This window comes from Procambarus clarkii, chromosome 21 (genome assembly GCF_040958095.1).
Source record: "Procambarus clarkii isolate CNS0578487 chromosome 21, FALCON_Pclarkii_2.0, whole genome shotgun sequence".
Classification (NCBI taxonomy): Eukaryota; Metazoa; Arthropoda; class Malacostraca; order Decapoda; family Cambaridae; genus Procambarus; species Procambarus clarkii.
In genome coordinates, this window is record NC_091170.1 from 32010944 (window position 1) to 32032804 (window position 21861).

The 21861-nt window shown below is 43.5% G+C and overlaps 1 protein-coding gene across 1 annotated transcript in view; it reads right to left on the minus strand.

The window, feature by feature from the left end:
- LOC123760648 (uncharacterized) overlaps nucleotides 1-21861 on the minus strand; it is a 370968-nt gene that overhangs the window by 288186 nt on the left and 60921 nt on the right. Inside the window, exon 2 of the mRNA XM_069328277.1 lies at nucleotides 3006-4276. Coding sequence (XP_069184378.1) covers nucleotides 3006-3095 — 90 coding nt within the window. The 5' untranslated portion in view covers nucleotides 3096-4276. The remainder of the gene's footprint in view (nucleotides 1-3005; nucleotides 4277-21861) is intronic.

Sequence of the window (21861 nt, forward strand, 5' to 3'; positions counted from 1 at the left end):
TTATATATGGACAGCGTTTAATAGCTGAACAGCATTTTATTGCTGGATAATAGTTTATAAGTTAACAGCATTTTATATTGGAATGTATCTTAAAACTTGACAGTATATATACATATTTATATAATATGATAATAAAGTGTAATATAACCTTGGTTAAAACTACGCTGGAGTGATATCCTTGAAAGAATGGATCTTTTCTTGAAGAAAACCGTCGAAAGAAAAAAAATTCTTGGGGGGAAGCCCCGTAGAGAATAACTCCTGTGAGGAAGAGCCTGGAGAAGAATTGACTCATCTGGGATAGAGCCCAGAGAGGAGCCGACTGCTCTGGGGAAGAGCTACGATATAAAGTTCACAGCACGTATCATCCAAATGCGGGAAAAAATCCGCCTAAAGGATCCAGTTGGGTAATAACAGCGTATTTCTTGTGTGACAGGAAGAGGAGGAGGAGGAGGAGGAGGAACTGATGAAGGAATAGAGGAGAAATATAACGTATGACGTCCGAGAATCAGGATGAAATGCAGCAATAAGAGCGATAAAAATAAGAGAGAAATTATGAGAAATAAGAGAGGGGGAAGATGTACAGAAAGAAAAGGACGACGAGAACAGGGGGAGGAGGTGGAGGAAGCGTTAGAGCAGAAGGGCGTTAAGTAGGAGAATAGAGATAATAGGAGAGAAGGGTGAGAAATATTAACTGTAGAATGATATTATGCCAAGTGTAAACAGAGCTATGCCTATCCCTGAAGGGCTTCTATATGCCACATTTCCATGACTCCAGTATGCCTCACTTCAAGGGCTTTTCTATTTATTCCAGGATTATCTAATGCCTCTTTTATGCCTCCCTTCCAGGACTTTCCACTGTCTCACGTCCAGGGGCCAGATTCACGAAGCAGTTACGCAAGCACTTACGAACGTATACATCTTTTCTCAATCTTTGACGGCTTTGGTTACATTTATTAAACAGTTTACAAGCCTGAAAACTTCCCAGTCAACTGTTGTTATTGTTATAAGCAGCCTCCTGGTGCTTCGGAGCTCATTAACTGTTTAATAATTCGAAACAAAGCCGCCAAAGATTGAGAAAAGATGTACAGGTTCATAAGTGCTTGCGTAAGTGCTTTCGTGAATCTGGCCCCTGGACTCTCAATATACCTCCCATGACGCCAGTATGTGTGACATACTGGATTTCGCTGTGATTTCCTTTCAGAACTCTACTATGCCTTCATGGACTTCAGTATGCCTTGCTTCCAAGACTCTCCCATGCTTGCAGCAGTCATTAATCAATAAAGTAGGCAAATGATCGCGATATAATTACCTCATCAAGGATGCTACACAAACTGTATAATTATATACTTAGGGGGACTCTTTGGACCACTTTCATCTTGCGTTACGTTGAGACAGACAAGTTTCACATCTCTTGGCTCTTGAGTTTTAAATTATTGAATGTTTAATAGACTTCCTTTGCCAGTTTCTTTCTACTACCTTTAGTATGTGGAGCACAGTTCAATGCTGAGGAAGCGCTGCTTCATCGAGAACAAGAACTGTTTCACGAAGTACTGATTCACCCAAACCAAACACAGTTACATGTAAATCAAACACTTTCTCCCGCATCAAGCGCTATTTTACGCACACAGAACTCTGTTTTGCCCATACCAAGAACTGTTTTACCCATACTGAGCACTGTGTTTTATCCACACCATACATAATGTTTCATCCACACCAAACACCGATTTGCCCACGACAGTCACTGCTGTAAACACAGATAGCACTTCCTCCCTTTCTCTCTTACCCAGACCAAACAATATTACCCAGACCAAATTATGCTTCACGTAGACCAAATTTAGTTTCACACAGACCAAGTACAGCTTCACACAGACCAAGTACAGCTTCACACAGACCAAACATTTTTTCACCTGGGCCACTGTTTCATTTATATGATTTTTGTTGTTCTGTTCCGATATTAAAATACAAAAAATAACAGTTTTACGACTTCAGTTCAATATTACACCGAACGCTACTGGCCACCCCCCCCCCGTCCCGTCCCGTCCAATAACTGAGGCAATTTGTCAATATCAAACTCAACATTTTTTTGTAGACAGACGAGGTCATTCATTTATAATGCTAACCAGCATATACACATGTTCTTCTGCCCTCCCTGGATAGGCTGAGACATCTGGTAGACTATACAGAGTGTGGCTACACAGTGTGTGACTATACACAGAGTGTGACTACACAGAGTGTGACTACACAGTGTGACTACACAGAGTGTGACTACACAGTGTGACTACATAGTGTGGCTACACAGAGTGTGACTATACAGTGTGTGACTACACAGAGTGTGACTACACAGTGTGGCTACACAGAGTGTGACTACACAGAGTGTGACTACACAGAGTGAGACTACACAGAGTGTGACTATGTTACGAGCCTGGGTCCAAGATTTGCACTCTGCAAATGAATTCAGGATCCCCCCCCCCCCCGCCCCGTCATCAAACCGATACCCGCCTGTTTTGAGTTTGTTCTGGTCACCTCTACACGGCCCGGAGCCCTGTGCAGTTCCCTCCTGCGGCAGCTCTCATCACACACCTGCGGCAGCTCTATACACACACCTGCGGCAGCTCTCAACACATATATCATGCATAATGTAGATAACCAATATGTAATACAAGAAAAATTGTGAGTGTAATGTCTAGCTGTACTGTAAAAATGTAAATAATTAGAAAATGAAAAAGCACTCCCCCTCTCTGCTGCCTTACTTCTTCCGGGCGAAGTGGAGTCTTCGGCGGGTGAGGCTCTGAGCGGTGGCGAGAACCCCGGTACCTGAGAGAGAACCCCAGTACCAGAGAGAACCCCGGTACCAGAGAGAACCCCAGTACCTGAGAGAGACCCCGGTACCAGAGAGAGAGAACCCCAGTACCAGAGAGAACCCCAGTACCTGAGCGTGAGGTCTGATGCCAGCAGCACTAAGGGCTTGTGAACATGCTGCTAAAACACACTGAAACTCGCCTTACCTTGCTTCTGTTGCGTTTGTTCATTGCGGCGTCATTCTTTTTATTCTGGTTGGCCATGCCCATGCGGGCTCCTGCGAACCTTCCGGCCATCTTGGTGTGTGTCAGGGGGTTTCGACGAGACAAGAGACGAGCAAATTAGGCTCTAATTATTGCTTGAGAGTCAAGAAAGTGTCCTTGGTGAGCTCAGACCTCAAGAAATGAGTGCGGAGGTGAAATCAGAGGTCACAAGAACTTTGTACTCGGTGCACGGTGGTGTTCTTGGTGTATGTGACGGGGAGTTCACTGCTCTGTGTTGCTCCCATGGGAAGACACTATATAGTAATTAATCCACTCGGTAACTTCCAATATTTACAATCAACACTACTCTCAAAAGGACACAAAAGGATATCGTGCACTATTTACAGGGGAAACAATCACTGCAGGTGACGACAGTGACGCCAACGGGGCAGTGGATGCTAACAGCAACGGTCACCAACCCGACGGACACTTGCGGGAAAGTACGTCAACAACGTTGGGTACTGCCGGGGAATACCACCAAGCTGCCGGACACGAAGTATAAGGAAGACTCTGAAGGTGGGTCTAGCGTCCTGCTTCTTGTTTCATGACCTCGTAACTTTAACTTGTGTGAGCAAAGGGAACTTTAGTACAAGTATAATTTAATCTTGAAGTTAATATTGAAGCTGGCCAGCTCGCCTGCAACTTGACGAGCGCACAACTGTATAACGCAGACCAAAAGTGTCAGTCTGCAGCAACACTTTTAATTATGTCTAAACTTTATATACTTTCATTGATTTCTTGGCTGCGAGATCGCTGCAAGATTTCCATGCAAGAACATTCATGACAATTCAAGGCTTCCTGAACTCCTTCCTTCTTCACTAACAAAAACCAGAATTTTCACGTTGAAGAATCCTTCAGGCTATTAAGGTATCAGCCACAACCTGCATTACCAACAAGTGTTAGCAGTCCAGGGCGCCTATTCTCTTATTTTCTATCTTGGGACGGGGGCCGATGCTGTGGACTCTTCTTCAGTCAGGAGGGAGAGGAGTTGCCTCTGGGGAGACGGGAAACTTGAAATGGGACGGGCCCGATCTTGTAGGACAGTCGAGACACTCAATAGGTTACTGGTTCGAGGACGGGACCAACGTTGGAAGTACCGGGATGCTGGAGCTGGCTTGGGACGGGAGTATACTCACAGGGACCACAACACCAGATTTGAGCTTGAATGCTTGTGGGATCCACGGGAATTTACAGGTTTTATACAGTACAGGACGCTGCAACGAGAGAGAAAAATAGGTGTGGGTGGATATATCTCTGCGGAAAACATGTCAAGATTAGTAGGTATGTTTTGATCGTGTCACCAGATCGATCGTAATATCTGGTGATCGTGTCACCAGATATTTTTGATCGTTTCGCGTGTCACCAGAGAAACTTTGACCTTTGAACTCCAGTTTAAGGCTGAGCTAACGAAGAGGACTTTACTAAAAACGGGAATGAATCTGAATCCGTAGACGCAGCTTGAAAAATATCACTGTAATATATATTGAAGGTCGTATCACTCTTCCACGAGTCTCGGCGGATCACGGGACCTTGCACACCCAACCCACACATCTGAAAATAAAGTGACGACGTTCCGCTCTGTTCTGGACTATTATCAAGTCGTGTGAACAAAAAGTGGAAGAGAAAGTCAATACATGTTATGGAAGTCAGAACAGCGAAATCCAGTTCTCATTCACTAGATCTTAAGGTGTGCTCTCTCTTTCGATAACCCCCAAATTAACAATGAGAAACTACTAAAAGCAATATCCATGAAGGTCTTAAACCTAACATGAAAGATGACCAATGGGATAAACCAACGCGTCCAGTTAGTCTCTAACTAACTAACAGTTAGTTGGTTAGTTAGTGTGGTACAGGTATACGTAAGACAATACAGCATTGTCTCCATTCTTATCCTCCAGCAGCCCCAACCTTCAGACTTAACTAGCCACGACAACACAAAGTTCTTAACTCCAAGACTTCCAATATTATCTCGGGCTTGAGACGCCGGAGCCCAAACTTGGTGAATGATTAAAGTGTTACCAGATCCTTGCTCTCGCATTTCGCATATTAAACTTTTCCGAAATAGCGGCGAAAAGTGGGCACAACGGCGGTATTACTGTAGGTTGATATCGAGACATCTGCCAGAGCCACTGAGCCAGCGCTCCCAAGAGCAATCAACGAGAAGCTAGAAATATGCGAAACTACGTTACCTGGATGGAGGAAATGTTTTAACGGCGAGTTTTGGGTTTCTCTACGTTTTAGTAAAGCACAAATTGTTTCCAAGTTTGATATATATATATATATATATATATATATATATATATATATATATATATATATATATATATATATATATATATATATATATATATATATATTACCTCGTATGGGCCAATAGGCCTTCTGCAGTTGCCTTTGTTCTTATATATATATATATATACCTTCGACCTTCGAACACTCGGCGCCTGGGGTAAAAGTGCTACCAGTTTTTTGAAGGAACTGGGTTCTAGGCTCATTGAAACAACAAGGGACCCAATAGCTGCAAGCTTTCTTTTCCAGCGCTTCAGTGTGGCGATACAGAGGGGAAATGCGCACTGCATCCAGGGTTCCTGCCCGCCATCTGAGGAGCTGGAGGAACTCGACAACCTATGATAACCATCTTTGTAACCCATATGTAACTCCTTTTTTGTAACAAAGTTCAAATAAAGTAAATATATATGTGTACATACAAAAGAATGGGGGTGGTAGGAGAAGATAATATTAGTGTTCAGTGAGAAACCACAAGGTCTCCTCTGAATACTTTTTATTTTCTTCTCCGAGGCTATGGGTCCCCACATTGGCACCAGAGGTGGTACCCTCACAAACTAAAATATATATGTATATATATATATATATATATATATATATATATATATATATATATATATATATATATATATATATATATATATATATATATATTTATTTATTTATTATTTTCTGGTTTAGGGCTTCTATCCCTCTAACTATTTTCTTAGCATCAGGGCTTAGTTGAAATAGGAGTTCTCCAAAACTCATTTTCGTACTTTTAAGGTGAAGAAAAGAAGTGATTTACTATAGAGTGTATTACACTTATTTATACAATTTGCACAACGTTTCGAACCTCCATGGTTCATTCTCAAGTGAACAGATCTTACAATGCTGGTTGATTTTATACCCGAACTGGGTCAGGTGATAATACCCAGTGCGGGTATGACCCAGTGCGGGTATGACCCAGTGCGGGTTTGACCCAGTGCGGGTATAAAATCAACCAGCATTGTAAGAGTATTATTCACCGTTACCATTCAAATCATCTAATATAATTATAAAGTAACTCCTAGGTAACAATTGAAATTCATTTCTTACACCAAAATACATATTTTCTTTTTCAATTGTGTCATCGCACGGTGTTTATCACACCACACTCAACACCTTCACTCTTTCACACTTGAATCACAGGCATAATTAAACACCTTAAACTGCAATAAGCAGGCGATGAGTCACAATAACGTGGCTAAAGTAAGTTGACCAGACCACACACACTAGAAGGTAAAGGGACGACGACGTTTCGGTCCGTCCTGGACCATTCTCAAGTAGATTGTGCAATCGACTTGAGAATGGTCCAGGACGGACCGAAACGTCGTCGTCCCTTCACCTTCTAGTGTGTGGTCTGGTCAACAAGCTGCAATAAGATAAGTTGCTCATAACCCCACCCACAAACATGAAATGAAAGAGAAATGACGGCGTTTCGGTCCGTGTCGGAACCTTTATCGGAACTTGAGAAGAGTCCAGGAGGGACCTAAACGTCGCGATAATGGTCCGCGACGAACCGGAACGTCATCACCTTTCTTTCTAACATTCTCATGTGTGTGGGTTGTAATTAAGTACCCAATTCAAACAGTACTGAAGAACGCAGAGAAAATATAAGAGGTTCACAAAAAAGCATAATTCCTAAACTAAAAATATTCAGCTACGAGAATAGACTTAGGAAGGTGGATTTAAATGCTCCGTGAAGAATGAAAACCGAGAGCTAGCATTATATAGACACATAAGTAATAAAGTGTGTCGACATAGCACACAGACACAACCTCCTACGCAGCTCAGCAGCAACAGAGCAAGAGGACGAGACTGGAGGATACGGAGATGATCCTCACGGATGTCAGCAAGAACGTCTTTAATGTACGAGCAACAGGCAAAAAGAATGATTTTTAATTTACATACATTCAGAGTTAGAATGAAATATGCAAACCCGTATGCTGTCAAGCACCTTGTGGCCTGGACACCACTTTCCCAGCTTTGCCTCTCCCACTCTCTGTCTCTCCCAACCCTTTGCCCCTCCCACTCTCTGTCTCTCCCAACCCTTTGCCCCTCCCACCTCGCTACCTCAACCTACCCCCCACAACCTCAACCTGGATTTTCAAATGTCACACAAATCGCAATACGATTTTACCACTTCATATTACACGCGTGCCATTAAATTCTCAGTTAGACCGTGAATTCGTTCGAGGAGGAAGAGGAGGAGGAGGTGAAGGAAGAGGAGGAGGAGGAAGAGGAGGAGGAGGAAGAGGAGAAGGAAGAGGGGAAGTGAGAGAAAGTATACATGGGGAGAGAGGTGAGGCAGGGATGAGGGCCACCGTGGCTGCCTTCCTCACATGGAGAGTCTTGGGTGTAAGTTTTGGACGTTCACTCAAAGCGTTTAATTGCATTTACATCTCCAGACTCCTGGTGGATGTGTTTGTGTTTGCTGGTGATTGTGTGGTTGTACCAATCAGCGTGGAGCGCCGGGTCTCAAACACAGCAGCACGCAGGAAGAGGAGGCACAGCACTGCCACAGTGAGGCACAGCACTGGCACAGTGAGACACAGCACTGCCACAGTGAGGCTCTGCGGTACACACACAGTGATAACAACGATCGGAACCTCACTGAAGTAACCAGGAAGATATCACCAGAGAGATGCCAACACCGCTAAGAAGACCATTAGACTAAAGCAAACTGAAGTAGGCTTGTTGGCCCATACGAGGAAGCTGCTATTTACATCTACCAATTTTAATATTCATGTCAACACCAGAGTTAACTGTACGTGAGCCCGTATATAATTTAATAATCTATTTCCGCTACCAGAGCAACCCCAAAAGATTTAATTCCATTTCATCCATTTGCCCTCCAGCGAGTCTTCTACCCACGATAGGTAGAATGCCTATCGTGGGTAGAATAGGGTACAGGGTAGAATGCCTTATATTCTTCCCACTTCAAGGCACCGTATGGGCCAATAGGCCCTCTGCAGTTACTTCCATTCTCATGTACCCACCTCACTCAATACCCACTATCCATCCATCTGTCCATCCTCCTATCTACTTATCCATCTGTCTATCCACGTCCATCCATCTATTCATCCATCTATCTATCCTGTGGAGAAATGCCCGACAGACCACTGGAACATTATCTAACACAGTGCACAGTTACAAACCCATTAAGATTTCAACTTAGATTCAACAGAGCAGAAGAAGTTGTTAAACACATATGGCAAAATCTTACTGAAGCGACCATACGAGTCATAAATACTCATACTCCGCCCAAGTAAAACAGAAACAAGCAATACTTAGTGGGCCAGCCAGAGGCTTAGGGCCCGCGCAGGAATATCCCTGCAGAAAAAATCTATCCATTAGCCATCTATCCACCTATTCATATTTCTATCCAAATATCTATACATCTATCTATTCCTCTATTCATATATTTATCTATCCATATATCTATGCATCGGTTCACCCATCTATCTATCTCTATCTCTGTTTATTTGTCTCTCTATGTATCTCTCACTCTATCTATCTGTCTGTCTCTCAGTCTCTCACTCTACTATCTGTCTGACAGTCTATCTGTCTGTCTCTCACAACAAATATAATTGCCTAATGTGTGCGTGATCATCTGTGAGATGAGCTTATCGCTGTGAAATACTAAAAAAAATAAAAACGAAAAGGAATAGAGACTTATATTCTATCTCATAGGTCTGCTACACACATAAGTGGAATGAGCTGTGTTCTGAGAGAGAGAGAAAGGGAGAACGAATAGGAGAACAGGAGTTAGGGGGGGGGGAGAATGGAGGAACAGACAGAGAACCGAGCTCTTAATTACTACTTCTACTTGCGACTGTTACTTTTCATTACTTATTACTCGTACTTCCTATATCTTCCTTACAATTGCTACTTGCTATTACTTACGACATTATAATATTAATCCTCAAAGCTTTATTAACTGCCATCGACTAGTTGCCAATTTTCTGTACTTCTTAACATATCCATTCCTTTATTAATGAAATTTTTAATTAAATTTTTTCATCCGTTATTTTTCTAGCAAATATTTTCAACGCTGTTGCCAGAAACTCATAATGAAAATTCCTTCGGTTGGAATCTAATGTATTTTTTATTTGGTTTAATTTTCACTTACATTTTTCATGAAATTTTTTTCTTCCTTGGGAGAAATTGTGTGAGGAGCATAAAGAATGGTCCTGCCAGAGGTGTTTCTGGTGGGCTTATTTCCCGTAGTGCCGTGCTGGGTGTACCCCTCCCGTACCCGCACTGCCGTGCTGGGTGTACCCCTCCCGTACCCGCACTGCCGTGCTGGGTGTACCCCTCCCGTACCCGCACTGCCGTGCTGGGTGTACCCCTCCCGTACCCGCACTGCCGTGCTGGGGCTTTCCCCTTCTTTGGTCCCGAGTTCGATCCCAGGCGCCGGCGAGAAACAATGGGCAGAGTTTCTTTCACCCTATGCCCCCTGTTACCTAGCAGTAAAATAGGTACCTGGGTGTTAGTCAGCTATCACGGGCTGCTTCCTGGTGGTGGAGGCCTGGTCGAGGACCGGGCCGCGGGGACGCTAAAGCCCCGAAATCATCTCAAGATAACCTCCCGTACCCTCACTGCCGTGCTGAATAACCCTCCCTCGTCCCCCCCTTTTCCGTGCTGAGATATTACCCCCTCCCCCGCCCCCGCCCCCCCCCCCCCTGCCCGTTTACCCTGTGCCGTGCTGCACTAATTCCCGGTCATCGTCGCCTCGTCCGCTAAATTACCCACAATTCAGTTCTCGATTTTTCTGCTGAACTCCGACCTAAGGTCCTTGTCGTCATTCCGCTTAATCACACTCTGAATATATTATATTTTTTTCCCCCTTTGAGAGCTAAAGCATTCTCAACCAAATCTTTCTTTAAGTTATATGAGTTTTAAGATAATTCCGTTCATAAATTATTAGAGGAATCGCCGATTTCTGCCCAGCTGCGTTCTCTGTCAGACAGGTATCAGCACTTGTCTTGATTAGTGTAGCGGGTAATATCTCCCAATATTCATATTTACGAACGAAGCTCAAAGAAGAATTAGAATAAATGAGTGTTGAAGAATGTTGAAAGAGAACCTAAACACACTTCGGATGGTCTGTAAAATTGCTGCTGGACTTCAACAGTGATAAATGTAAGGTTATGAGAATTAGGACACACTCAATATGATCACAAATGATGATAAGGCGTGTTTTAGAATAAGAAAGAGCAAAATCTATGAGTAGATATGATCAAAAGCTAGAGAGCAGAAACATATGTCAGCAGAATGACGTCAGTAGTTTATGCCAAACCGGCATCGTTTACACACACACACACACACACACACACACACACACACACACACACACACACACACACACACGCACATTATGTATGTTTGTGTGCAAACAAAATAGGAGGATTAAGACAGAGGAAGGTAGTATGAGGCTACAAGATGAGTTAGACAAACTGAAGAAATGATCCAAAAAATGGCTTCTAAAGTTCAACCCAAGTAAATGTAAGGTGATGAAACTAGGCGGAGGAAACAGGAGGCCAGACACTGGATACCGAATGGGAGATGAAGTCCTTCATGAAACGGACAAAGAGAAAGACCTAGGAGTTGATATCACACCAAACCTGTCTCCTGAAGCCCACATGAAAAGAATAACATCGGCGGCGTGTGCGAGGCTGGCTAAAATCAGAACTGCCTTCAAAAACCTGTGTAAGGAATCTTTCAGAATCTTGTATACCACATATGTAAGACCAATCCTGGAGTATGCGGCCCCAGAATGGAGCCCGTACCTTGTCAAGCACAAGGCGAAGCTTGAAAAGGTCAGAGGTATGCCACTAGGCTAGTCCCAGAACTAAGAGGTATAAGTTACAAGGAAAGACTGAGTGAACTGCACCTCACTTCGCTGGAAGACAGATGAGCTCGAGGAGACATAATCACCATATACAAAATTCTCAGGGGAATTGACAGGGTAGACAAGGATGGATTATTTAACACGAATGGTACACGCACAAGGGGACACAGGTGGAAGCTGAGTACCCAAATGAGCCACAGAGACATTAGAAAGAACTTTTTCAGTGTCACCTTGAGCCTTGAGTGTCAGAGTGAGTTAGTAAATGGAATGCACTAGGCAGTGATGTGGTGGAGGCTGACTCCATACACAGTTTCAAATGTAGATATGATAGAGCTCGAGACACTCAAGAATCTGTACACCAGTAAACTGACTGTTGAGAGGCGGAACGAAACAGCCAAGGCTCAACCCCCGCAAGCACAAGTAGGTGAGTACACACACACACACATATGCACAGAAAATGGGAGGAAACCTGTCATTAGAATTAATTCAGAGGCGAACAAGGAACCAGAGAAAAGAAGTTTCGCTATCTTTTCCTGGTGTGAACGGCAAAGGAAAACGAGCATCAAAATGCGACTCCGGGAGTCCGAGACGTTAAATCGGCCACTGCACACGTTCCGGAAGAGCGCAAATTACCAGAACATGATCAATTAATTAGGCGACGGCTAATTAAAGTTACCTGTTTCATTATGATGTTCATTAGTAGCCAGGACACGACCCGTAACTCTCTGCTTCCCCACACACACACACCTAGCTCTCCTGCCTCCTCTCTCCTAGCATACTTCTTGTCTCATGTTTGTTTTGCGATCACATTCTCCTCACTATCCTCACACTCTTCGTTCTACATCCTCATGCTTTGTATCCTCACACTATTCTTTCTACTCTAGTAGAATTATTATTTCACAATTTTGTTATTTCTACCCCTCACTATTCTTCCAACCCTTACTCTAAAATTTCACACTATTCTTTCAACCCTCACACTATTCTCTCTTCCCTCACACTCTTCACCACTCTTAAATTCATCTCACTGTTTGTAATCTTCGTTCATATATGACCATTTGCACACCTTTAAGTTTATCGTCCTCTAGAGTTAAGTTTAAACTATAGGAAGCCACATGTGTAATATACACAATAAATACCCACGTTACCATCACTATCCTATAGACAAGACCTTCGAGGACCTCCTCACCACACAGGACTGGAGGTCACCATCCACTAGACCTATGGTCAAGTCGTTCAAGGACCTCCTCACCACAACTGCAATCAACGTCCCCCTTGTTCTCAGCGCCTATTCCCAGCTCTTGTCACCAGCTCTGTGCAGCAGCACCTGTCTCTAGTCTCACTGCTCAACCTCATCAAATCTCGGAACCCAAATCAGAGATGTTTTCAGCCGAGACGAGACTTTAGAGCTAGGAGCACAGCTACCGAGAGTGGCTCCAAGTGCTGCTGCGATAATCGATACGTGTTTGCTCGACCAAAATGACTGCTTTAAAGTGATGCCCTCCTGCCATTTCCTGGTAATTCTTTTATGATATATATATATATATATATATATATATATATATATATATATATATATATATATATGTGTGTGTGTGTGTGTGTGTGTGTGTGTGTGTGTGTGTGTGTGTGTGTGTGTGTGTGTGTGTGTGTACTCACCTAATTGTGCTTGCGGGGGTTGAGCTTTGGCTCTTTGGTCCCGCCTCTCAACTGTCAATCAACTGGTGTACAGATTCCTGAGCCTACTGGGCTCTATCATATCTACATTTGAAACTGTGTATGGAGTCAGCCTCCACCACATCACTTCCTAGTGCATTCCATTTATTAACTACTCTGACACTGAAAAAATTCTTTCTAACGTCTCTGTGGCTCATCTGGGTACTAAGTTTCCACCTGTGTCCCCTTGTTCGTGTCCCACCCGTGCTGAAGAGTTTGTCTTTGTCCACCCTGTCAATTCCCCATGAGAATTTTGTAGGTGGTTATCATGTCTCCCCTTACTCTTCTGTTTTCCAGGGATGTGAGGTTCAGCTCCTTTAGCCTTTCCTCGTAGCTCAATCCTCTCAGTTCCGGGACGAGCCTGGTGGCATACCGCTGAATCTTCTCTAACTTTGTCTTGTGTTTAACTAGGTATGGACTCCAGGCTGGAGCTGCATACTCCAGGATTGGTCTTACATAAGTGGTATACAGGGTTCTAAAAGATTCCTTACACAAGTTTCTGAAGGCAGTTCTTATGTTGGCCAGTCTAGCATATGCCGCTGATGATATTCTTTTGATGTGGGCCTCTGGGGACAGGTTCGGTGTGATATCAACCCCCAGATCCTTCTCTCTATTTGACTCTTGCAGGATTTCCCCTCCCAGATGATACCTTGTGTTCAGCCTCCTGCTCCCTTCGCCTAATTTCATCACCTTACACTTTCCCGAGTTGAACTTTAGCAGCCATTTTCTAGACCATTCCTCCAGTTTATCCAGGTCATCCTGTAGTCTCTGTCTATCTTCATCCGTCTTGATTCTTCTCATAATTTTTGCATCATCAGCAAACATCGAGAGGAATGAGTCTATACCCTCTGGAAGAAGATACCCTCTGTGTGTGTGTGTGTGTGTGTGTGTGTGTGTGTGTGTGTGTGTGTGTGTGTGTGTGTGTGTGTGTGTGTGTGTGTTGCTGAATATGACCGAAAAGGTAAGAGGAAAGATTCTAACACGAATCTTCTCAATATTTCTCATGTTTCTCGTCATTGTCGAGGGAAGTTGAAAGATTAACTCTCCAAAGTTCATTTTCACACTATATTACAGTGTGAATGATATAGTGATGATGTCCATCATCATCATATATATAATGATGATGTCCATCATCATCATATATATAATGATGATGGACAGAGTGTATCATTATCCGGCTTGTAGCTCTCTAGACATACCAGAGAGCATAAAACTCGAAATTTGCACTAAAGAGGCACCCTTTCTGAGTCTCGATGGGCATATGTAAAACAAGTTGATGGGGTCGCCGTGGGACTTAACAAGTGGATGGGGTCACCATGGGACGAGGACTTAAAACTTGCCATATACTGCAGGTTCAAACGAACATAGGAATGTGCCTTAATTAATGTTAATAGTGATTGACCGGACAGGTGCAAGCAGAGTATCGTCAATGCCTACGTTGACTGAGCTCTCACTCACAGCTCTGGTTGGAAGCAGGTCGACGAGGAACTCTGTAGAGTAATTCAGGTCATTACTTTATAACAGTAATGTGGTTACTGTTATAAACAGCCTCCTTGTGTTCAGAGCTCATGAACTGTTTAATATATGTAAACTAAGCCGCCAAAGATTGAGAACAAATGTACAGGACCGTAAGTACTTGCGTAACTGCTTCATGAAGCCTGGTCCACATTTACTACCATGCTGCACCTTAACGTACGAGGACAGACTAAACGAATCATATTTCACAAACACATTAGCTTCCGCCCCTCCCGTTCTCTCTTCCCCTCAATGCTAACATTCCCTTCCACTTTCCTCTCATCATCGTCCTCTTCCACCCCTCCCCTCATTAGTAACCCCTTTCCTCCACCCCTTTTCTAATCTCTCCTCAGATTCATCTCCTTCCCTCTTTTCATCACCAATCCTTCTCACCCTCTGCACCCCTTCCTCCACTCCTCTCACCAGGAACCCCTCCTATCCCTCCCTTCCCCTCCTACGGTACACATCTGGCTTCAGTAAAAGAGCCTGCAAGATGCGACCTTACTGTAGGTTCGCCAGATGGCACATTCCTTGATACATTCTTGCAAGGAGATGAAATTTTAGGGAATAAATCAATATTCAGAATTCTGCACTATAATTCAAATTTATTTTGTAATTAAACTAGAATAAAAAAAAAAACATTGTTTCCCATTTCCATCCACCGACTAGTGATTTCTGCCATCCTCTACCTGTAATTGGTGCTTGGATTACCACCTGTAATTGGTGCAGGTACTGTAATGGTTCATCACTAACAAGTTCTAACTGTGCGTCTTTAACTGGTTTTTATTTCTTTCACAAATATTTTACTTGTTACCTCGGATAAGGAATTAACGCCAAAATATTCCGTTTGAAGCTATTACGTCTTCTCCAAGCACTTAATATGTTGTTTATTAGAAAATTGGGAGTAAAAATAAAGTTGACCAGAAACTGGATTTCTGTGTGTATCGGAGTCACTATACTTTAGTATATTTGGCGTGGCAGTGTCCAGGTGAGTCCAGACCCTGCTGCAGTGTCTAGGTGAGTCCCAGACCCTACTGCAGTGTCCAGGTGAGTCCCAGACCCTGCTGCAGTGTCCAGGTGAGCCCCAGACCCTGCTGCAGTGTCCAGGTGAGCCCAGACCCTGCTGCAGTGTCCAGGTGAGCCCAGACCCTGCTGCAGTGTCCAGGTGAGCCCCAGACCCTGCTGCAGTGTCCAGGTGAGTCCCAGACCCTGCTGCAGTGTCCAGGTGAGCCCAGACCCTGCTGCAGTGTCCAGATGAGTCCAGACTCTACCACAACGACCACTGTGGTTCATTATACCCCTCACACCTGCCTGGATATACTACTCGTTATACCTTCTAGCGAATACCACCTATCGAAAAACACAAAGTAATTTACGGATGACGGGAAACATGTTTACGTCTCAACAAGCACGCAACGCCCCCCACTGTGCTAAAAGATAGTTATTGAATGGCCAGTTCTCAGGTCATTAACTTCACTTTACGTAGCTTGAAGTCAGGTCAAGGTCAAGCCTCTTAATTACCACTCGTGCGACCTCAGGATGGAGGTCACACGCCCCCCTCCTCCCTGTGTGGCGACGCCAGGCCATTCAAGCTGTTGATACGAAGGTGAACTTGTGTTCTGACACACCGCTCAACAACCTGAGGACAATGATGTCAACTTTAAAATACCGATTGCAAGTGTACGGTAACATGGAGTTTGTTTTTGTTTTATTTTGCACCATTACAGTTCGTGTTACAAACACTACAGTGTTTCACAAACACACTAAAGTGTTTCACAAACATACCAGAGTGTGTCACAAACACACTAAAGTGTCACAAACACACTAAAGTGTGTCGCAAACACACTAAAGTGTCACAAACACACTAAAGTGTGTCACAAACATACCAGAGTGTGTCACAAACACACTAGGATGTGGGCCAGCTGTGACACAAACACACAATATTGGACGTTTATTGTCCATTAAACTCGTGTCGATGGAAGCATTTAGGTTCCCGTCACAGCTAAATTACGAGCATAACTATGTTCAGGTCATCTCTGATGGATCCAGCGGTAGTCATCTCTGATAGACCCAGCGCCAGTCATCTCTGGAGGGATCCAGTACCAGTCATCTCTGATGGATCCAGCACTATTCATCTCTGATGGATCCAGCACTAGTCATATCTGAAGGGATCCAGCACCAGTCATATCTGAAGGGATCCAGCACTAGTCAACTCAGAAAGACTCAAACACAAACCTTTAGTACCGTCTCGCCCTCAGACGTTCGAGGCATTAAATAGCAACAAAACTCTCACACCAAGACAATAACAGCCTCAGACCAACTCTAACAAGGCCTGAACGACCCTTAGTAGCAGCACTAATAAGCTGTAACATGTTGACGAGGCCTTCCTGCTCTCCCCAGAGGATCACAAATTACCAGGTATAACCCTTTTTAAAATATATCAAGACAAAAATTAATCTGCAGAAGTTCTATTGGGCCATAATAGGCAGGTTACATTTACACAGAACATAAGCTCTCATATTTGTCTATTGCAGATTTGAAACATTACACAGATGAGAATTTTTTTGGGGGAGTCCTATGGAATTTGGGACGATTCGTGCCTTGGGACATCCCAGACGTATGGTGTCCCGGGACATTCCAGATGTAAGCATCCTGGGTCGTCCCAGATATAAAAATCTGGGTCATCCCTGACGCAAGCATTACCCAGCTGACCTGAGTCATGCGTTCGATTCCATTGGACTCCTCCAGAGATTTCCTCATAGATAAGTGATGCTACTGTGATTTCATTGAGCATTCAGATTCTCAACCAATACTTGCAGATTTCTTTTCCAAATCTAAACGTATCCAACGTGATTCCCTTGTTCTAACTTTTGTTGATATTTTCAGCTTCGTATTTACATCCTTCTTGTTAAATACTTTATATACATTTCTCTTGGCTCTCCTTCTCGAAAAATGATATGTACTTTTGATCTAGAAACTGAGTCATTCCTAATAGAGTTTAGGATGATTGAGTGGATGATTAGGATTCTTGTGGCTTTAACGAGGGAGGCAGCGGCGTGATCTTAGGGCCCAATAACATTGTTAAAGGTGTGTGCACACACGACCAGCAGGTGTGTCTGTCTGTGCTCGTCTCAATGACAGCAGATGGAGGAGGAGAGTCACTGGCAACCACCATCTAGTAGTGCCAGCTGGGGGAGGAGTTACTGGCAACGTTGACAAACTATTTATTTATTATCAAGCTACAATTATAGTCATAAAATTTTCCGTTATCGGTATGCGATGTTGCAAGGCACCCACTGCATCACTGACGTATCTTGCAAGCAATATGTGTGTGTACGTGTGTATTCACCTAGTTGTGGTTGCGGGGGTTGACCTTTGCTCTTTCGGCTCGCCTCTCAACTGTCAATCAACTGTTTACTAACTACCTATTTTTTTTCTCCACATCACACACACCCCAGGAAGCAGCCCGTGACAGCTGACTAACTCCAAGGTGCTTATTTACTGCTAGGTAACAGGGGCATTCAAAGTGAAAGAAACTTTGCCCATTTGTTTCTGCCTGGTGCGGGAATCGAACCCGCGCCACAGAATTATGAGTCCTGCGCGCTATCCACCAGTCTACCAGGCCCCTGTGTGTGTGTGTGTGTGTGTGTGTGTGTGTGTGTGTGTGTGTGTGTGTGTGTGTGTGTGTGTGTGTGTGTGTGTGTGTGTGTGTGTGTGTGCAAGCTTGCTTGTTTGTAAACATGCTGCGTTATCACCTGTGAATGATGACGTAAGACACGCAATTCTTGGGCTGATTCTCATGAACACAGAGCGACTGGTGTAAAGATTTACAACCCCCCGTAGTTTTCTCACACACTCATTAGTATTTAAAACACGTGAATGGAGTTTGCAAGCGAGTATGTTGATGTAGGTGTGAGCTTGCTTACATGCGTGTTTGTATGTATGAGTGCGCATGCGCGTGGTGTGCGAGAGACCACTTCACCTTGTTCTGTCGAATTATGTAGAGTGGGATTAATGAATGATAAATAATTCCTCTGATGCAGTAAGAACGAGGCCGCTGGCGCAGCGTAAACACAAAATTCATCTAAAGTTGAGCTGAATTAACAATCTTAGACTGAGTCCTCAGTATAAGTAGTTAAACAGCTGGAGAACTGCTATGTGACCCTACGGGGGTTATCCTTAATAGAGGGAACACTCCTTCATCTATATGCTGTGTCCTGCCCTTCAGGTCGCCGTAGGACGCATTCACCCACCACGAAAGGGACTTACAAAGCGGCGAAGTCCTGAACATTTCCGTAAAAAGATATCAACCTTCGTAAGCACTGTTAATGGAACAATCAGCGGCAGAATATCGAGAATGGCCTGGACACAAAAGCGGCCGTAACACTCTTTACCCAAGTTAGGCTACAGCGTGACGCAAGTTAGCAAGGAGAAGACGAAAGCCGGGACCAGGGCAAGTTACCACACGGGGAGGTGGTGTGGGTGGTGGTGTGGGTGGTGGTGTGGGTGGTGGTGTATGTGGTGGTGTGGGTGGTGGTGTGGGTGGTAGTATAGGTGGTGGTCTCAATGTGAAAAGGTGTCCAATAACCGTCTTACTAAAGCCTTTTTAACTGATTAATTAAAAATCCCGATATTGACATATTTACTAGGTTATTTATCATTAAATGTTGTTCGAATCCTATTTAAGTCAGGCAATTCAACACGGCAGTTTTGGCTCAAAATATACAAAATACATATCATCTAGTGATCTGAACGAAAATATCACTGGATAAAAAAAAATCATTGAAATAAATCATTATTAAAATAATTCGCCTCATTTAGAATAATATTCGTGCCATAAAAATATACGATGCCTTAAGGTCATTAACAACGACAATGAACTATCGATAAACTAAACATATTCACAGTCGATCATTATAAAAATGCTTAACAATCACTGATCAAACAAGACTCCTTCTCCGGCTGGGTGTGTATATCAAGTATAATAGGTGGCCTCGAATACCATCATCAAACTCTCACTAACTCGCATTACTAAACTCATAGGCGATTCAATTTCATAAACTCAGGATAACTGAAATTAGTGAACTAACTCGAATTGACGAAGTCAACCCTTCATGATTTTGTCATTAAGTAATCAAAATTTAAAACTTTATATAATCAGAAATCAAAATTTAAATACTGACTATATATATATATATATATATATATATATATATATATATATATATATATATATATATATATATATATATATATGGCAAATCTATATATTTTTCTATGTTCTTCAAATAGGATGTTGAACAATTAACTTTTCTCAACATCTACGAAGGCAATAGATACATAGTTTGTTGTTGTTGTTGTTTTAGATTTGATTACTGCTACTGAGAACGAAAGGTTTGTGTAGGCGTGGCGTGTGGATGATCGTCACTTCCTGGGTGTGTTGGCTGTTATCTGTCTCTTGTTGTAAACTGTGTCCTCAGACCTCTGTCAGTTACGGTAACGTTTCTGTCAGCGATATCTTACAACCCTGACTGCTGTCTGTCGTTGTCTTACAACCCTGGCTGCTGTCTGCGGTTGTCTTACAACCCTGGCTGCTGCTACCTATGGTGGTCTTACATACGACCCTGGCTACTTTTTGTGGGTCTTACATTCCTGGTTACTGTTTGCATGTGCTACAACCCTGGCTGCTGCCTGTGTTACAACCCTGGCTGCTGTCTGTGTTACAACCCTGGCTGTTGTCTCCATGTAACAACCCTGACCACTAGGTCAGGACCGCTGCTGGTGCCAGAACTGAGAAAAACATGAACCTGGATAATCGAGGCCCGAGCCTGCAGCCGCTCCTCACAAACTTCCTGATGAGTTCCCGAAAACTCCCAGGAGGAAGGAGATCTGATTCTGTAGTAAAGGAGGAACATCACAGCTGAGCATTGATCTTTACAATCTTGTCACTAAGGTATAACTCTGTTACAAGGTGAGAGTAAGAAAGCAGTGTAGTAGAGATTGAGAGGATTGCATTGACAGGGAAGATAATGCTCTGATAGGGAAATATTACCGCTCCAATGCAACCATTTCTGGGGTTTATAATGATGCTCCTTTGGCGTCAATATCGGCCGCATAATCACTATTAAATTTGAATATTATTTATGAAAACACTCGTAAGCTAAAGGGATGTAGCGACGTTGCACACTTGTAAGCATGTGTGTATTCATCTATTTGTGCTTGCGGGGGTTGAGCTCTGCTCTTTCGGCCCGCCTCTCAATGGTCAATCAATCAACTGTTACTAACTACTATTTTTTTTCCTCCACACACGCACGCACGCGCACGCACGCGCACACACACACACACACACACACACACACACACACACACACACACACACACACACACACACACACACACACACACACACACACACATACACACACATACACACACACACACACACACACACACAACACACACACATACACACACACACACACACACACACACACACACACACACACACACACACACACACACACACACACACACATACACACACACACACACACACACACACAAACACACACACACACACACACACACACACACACACACACACACACACACACACACACACACACACACACACATACACACATACACACACACACACACACACAAACACACACACACAGAGGGAATATAATAACCCATGGTTTAATAGACAGTGTCAGGAAGCAAAGGTGAGAAGCAGGAGGGAGTGGAGGAAGTACAGAAGACAAAGGACAGAGGACAACAGGATTAGATGTAACAGAGCTAGGAATGATTACATTAACATAAGACGAGTGTCGGAAAGAAATTATGAGAACGATATTGCAGTCAAAGCGAAAAAGCAACCAAAATTACTACATAGCCATATAAGAAGGAAGATGTCGGTAAATGACCAAGTGACAAGACTGAGGAAAACAGAAGGGGCATATACAGAAAGCGACAAGGAAATCTGCGAGGTACTGAATGCAAAATTCCATGGAGTGTTCACTACCGAGCCTGAGCAGCTCCCATTGTTAGAAGAGATTACCCAAGATGAAAGACTATCAGATATAGAGGTGACAGCAGAGGATGTAATGAAACAGTTGACAACACTGGATGCAAATAAAGCTGTTGGACCAGACAAAGTATCACCGTGGATACTTAAAGAGGCAGCGCAGGCTCTCAGCGTGCCTCTGGCAATGATCTTCAATGAGTCACTTATGTCGGGAGAATTGCCCAGTTGCTGGAAGGAGGCAAATGTCGTACCGATTTTCAAAAAGGGGGATAGGGAGGAGGCACTTAACTACAGACCCGTATCACTGACAAGCGTCCCCTGCAAAATACTTGAAAGAATAATTAGGCTAAGACTTGTTGAGCACCTGGAGAGCATTGGGT